Source organism: Corvus brachyrhynchos, unplaced genomic scaffold (assembly GCF_000691975.1).
Source record: "Corvus brachyrhynchos isolate BGI_N302 unplaced genomic scaffold, ASM69197v1 scaffold370, whole genome shotgun sequence".
NCBI classification, from domain to species: domain Eukaryota; kingdom Metazoa; phylum Chordata; class Aves; order Passeriformes; family Corvidae; genus Corvus; species Corvus brachyrhynchos.
Genome location: NW_008235977.1, coordinates 570773 through 574516, shown reverse-complemented (window position 1 = coordinate 574516; position 3744 = coordinate 570773). Strand labels below are relative to the sequence as shown.

Below are 3744 nucleotides of genomic sequence, written 5' to 3'. Positions count from 1 at the left end.
CTTATGTCTGACATAGAGTTGTGTAGTCATCAAAATGCAAGTGTAAACAACAGAAAGGTAAAGAAAATAAGTTCTCGTTATGCTGTTGTCTCAGCCTCGTTACGCAGAGTTTACGTGCATGAAAAATATTTCTAAAAGGCAGCTGCATTTTCTAAAAAAAAAAAATTACAACATTATCTCTAGTTCCCACTTAATTCTCCTTTATTTGCTTACAATGTTTGGGTTTTTGCCATAACATACAGTAAGAAACTATCCTTGTGGATACAACTGCCAAATAACTAGGAGTTGTGTGCAGAAGTTAACAGCGCCAAACTCTGGATTTCTGCAGGCTTTCTGGAAGCTCTTTTACGAGCTGGTTATATGTTTAGAATATATAATATGCAATATATTATATAAAATATGTAATATTTGATCCATCATATTTACTATATAATGAGATAACTATATCTAAAATGTGAACAGTATTTTAATTGCTACCTCAAGTCCAGTAAAAATCCACTTACTTAACTGTACGCTGCACATATAACAAATGTGCCTATATTGTATTTAAATAGTTTACTCAGTTATATCTGCAATTCCTATTGATTTTCATCTTGTATCATCCTAATTTTTTAGTCATGATTTCCTTTTGGAGGTGTTTTGTCACCAATTTAAGGTATTTAAAACTTCAGCCAGTGAAGTTCAACCACTTCACTTTCTACAGGGTCAAATCAAACAATGTCTAACTCAGAGCAGCTTGTGCTTGCTTTATTCTGGTCTGTTACTACACTTTTATTTTTGAGAATACCTAAATATTCATAGGCTACAGTGTTTTCAGTTAATATTTAGGACAATAAACTTTTAATTCAGATTTCCCTTCAGTCAAGTGAAAAACATTAAAGGCAAGAGCCGTATAAATCACATAAATCATCATCTGGTCCTAGTAGGGCGATAATAAATTCTCTTTGAAATTGTGTAACTTTGAGCGATCACTTACTACTTAAAACTCACTTCTTTTTATCTTAATGCAGATTTGCATTAGAATGGCAGTTCAAGCCATTTAGTAAAGCCATAAAGGAAACGTGTTTCATTTTTCTTGGCATCTAATCATGCTCCAGTTGCAGCAAAGAGAGGGAATGGCATGCCAAGCACCATGGCTCTCCTGTGCTCCCTGGACAGTTCTTGGCCAAGAGTGTACCCAGAGGCCAGGTCTCTGATGTTTAATGTCTAATGAATTAACACAAGTTACATGTGACTGAATGCAATACAGGCTGATAATTCATGGATGTTGGATTTACTGTAAAACAAGTGAAAATAAGTATAACAGATTGTTTTCGGGGAATAATGGTATCTAATTTAACTGTATCTTTTGTAAGGATATGTTTTCCCTTACTCACTGGGAATTGTTCATGCATAGCAATTGCAACTTAAATGTGGCCATTGTTGTCAAATGTTACAGTGTAAGTGCAAACTCCAGCCTTTCTCACTCTAAAACATTCACTTAATGAAGCTGCAGCTTTCCATGCTTCTTTTCACCTTTAAGCTTACTAATTTCAGTCAAATTTGACAGAGAGGCAAGAGGCATTAAGAAATGGATTTTTCATGAAGCTTGTGCAAGAAGGGCTGTGATTAGAGGAAGATTGGTTCTTAATACTGTAATTTCAGGAAAAGCTATAGCATGAGCTTGGGTCCTGTTGGACATCAGAAAATCCACAGAGGGAGAAGCTGTTCTACATAATCCACGCACCAGAAGTGCTTTAGTCATAGCTCACACTTTATTAGGCCCTACAGGATTAATTCCTCAACCAAGATTCTTCTCAGACAGAATATGTAGGTATCTAGTAAGGTACAAATTCAGTTCCCACATGATTAGAGCTTTCACAACAGTCTGTGTGTTTTTCCCTCACTACCTTTCATTTCTATTCAGTTTAAAGACCAGTCATATGATCCCAAGTGACTGAAACCCATAATTCTGCTCTTAATATACATTTAAGATATATAGGCTGTGAAAGTTGGCAGTGCTTTAAGTTCTTCCCCACTTTGAGTAGCTGGCAATTAACTGCAGATTTTTACATGTGAAGTGTTACAGTGTGGGAGTTCCTGAGTGAAGTGTGAAGGAAAGTATGACCATGGGTGGAAATGCAATACTTCTCATTTTGTTTTAAATTTATTGCCTGCAGTAGTGACATAAACACTAAATGGAAGCAAATCAGTGATTGCCTCTTCAAGACTTGAGACCATTGTGGAATTGGAGGAAATGAAAGCACGTTGTTGTATCTGGAGGAAAACACTGCTTTGTGGAAAGGAGAAGGAGGTAAGTTTTATTTGATTGGTTTTCTATTTTTAAAGTTATGTAAGGTTATTTGCTCTTTTATTTGGCCAGAGTTTATAGTGGCTACAATCACTTCCAAGTTTCCTTGTAAGGGAAAATGTACCAAAAATATATGACGTGCTGGATCAAAGCTGTATTTTAAGGGTTTTGCATAGAAGCATAGGGTTTTGCAGCTTCAGGGCCACACTGAGAACTCTGTCATACATCATTCACTATAAAAGGTAGAAGAGAGAGACTCTCTAGATGCTCTTTAGAGCAGACTGTGAAATTAGTACATTCATGAAGATCCATTTTCACATAATGCTACTGATATTTCATGTGTGATTCCTTTGACTTACTTTATAGCATATTGTAATGTTAGCACACAGCAAGGCAAGGTTTTTGTGACAATTAATACATTACAGAAACTGATGCTGTTTTTTATTTCAACCTTCTGCATCTCTGTAAATCTTCAAATAAAACATTAACTCTGCTTACTCCAAAATTACCAATTCCTGGATCAAATTTTGCAATTAATGTCCACGTGAGCTAATGGTATAACTGGGCACACATTGCCAGTGAAAGAGAATGTATGTGAAGAGAGTGTTAAAGAGCTTTTGGACTCAGAAGAGATCTTGGGGAAAAACATTTAATTAGACTAAAACACTTCCATGCAATTCAAACTCCTAATAATACCTGAACCACATTAAAAGTGGGCTTGCTCAGATTCTGTTGGCAGAGAATTCCTGCCCTTGCAAGTCTGTAGATATGCAGGTAGCATATAATCTACTAGGCTGTAAATTTATCACTGTTGTCTTCCTAACTGCCCTGATGCCTGTCTATTTTGTTTGTTATTCCATGTATTAGTAATAGCTCAAAATCAGCCAGAAAGAAATGTAACTTGCCATTGAGAAGGAATTACATGTTTTTCTCCCTTAAACCTAAAGGAAATCTTTGAACTGAAAGCCAAACACCTTAAACTCTTCCTATAAATCTCTGACAGCTAAGTGGAGTATCTGGAGTTTTCTACTCCCTTCCTCACAGGGCACTGAGATCGATGCTAAGCGTTCATACTCTTAATATCTATTTTTCTTAAACTTACTTGTATGTCATTAATGGTTGGTATTTAAAATGGTTTTCAAAGATACATAGCTGAGAAGTTATAGACAGCCCACTCCTTTTTAAAACACGCAGAGATGTCACCAAAGAGCCGGAACCGTGAATTAGCCGTTAATGATTTACGCATATCCCACTTCTGAAACGTCCGTGACCGAATGCAAGAGCACAGGTGAACTGTTTTAACATGGGAGATTCTGCATGTATGTGGCCTCTACAGCGCCTTTCCCGCGGCTGTGGCTGTCCACAGGGGCCGGGATTGCACGGAGCCGTCCCGGCGGGGCTGTGCGCGTTCCCTGCGGAAGGCGCAGCTCCCGGGCAGCGTGAGGCGCGCTCCG

General features: G+C 37.6%; 1 protein-coding gene across 5 annotated transcripts in view; it reads left to right on the top strand.

Moving 5' to 3' along the window:
- The first annotated feature begins 507 nt into the window (after nucleotides 1–507).
- SGO2 (shugoshin 2) overlaps nucleotides 508–3744 on the top strand; it is a 12858-nt gene continuing 9621 nt past the window's right edge. The window contains exons 1-2 of one of the 5 annotated variants that reach the window (XM_017728369.1): nucleotides 508–2293; nucleotides 3485–3578. In XM_017728369.1, the coding sequence (XP_017583858.1) occupies nucleotides 3524–3578 (55 nt within the window). In that variant the 5' untranslated portion in view covers nucleotides 508–2293; nucleotides 3485–3523. The remainder of the gene's footprint in view (nucleotides 2294–3484; nucleotides 3579–3744) is intronic. The other 4 variants (XM_017728381.1, XM_017728377.1, XM_017728363.1 and 1 more) reach the window with 4 other exon arrangements.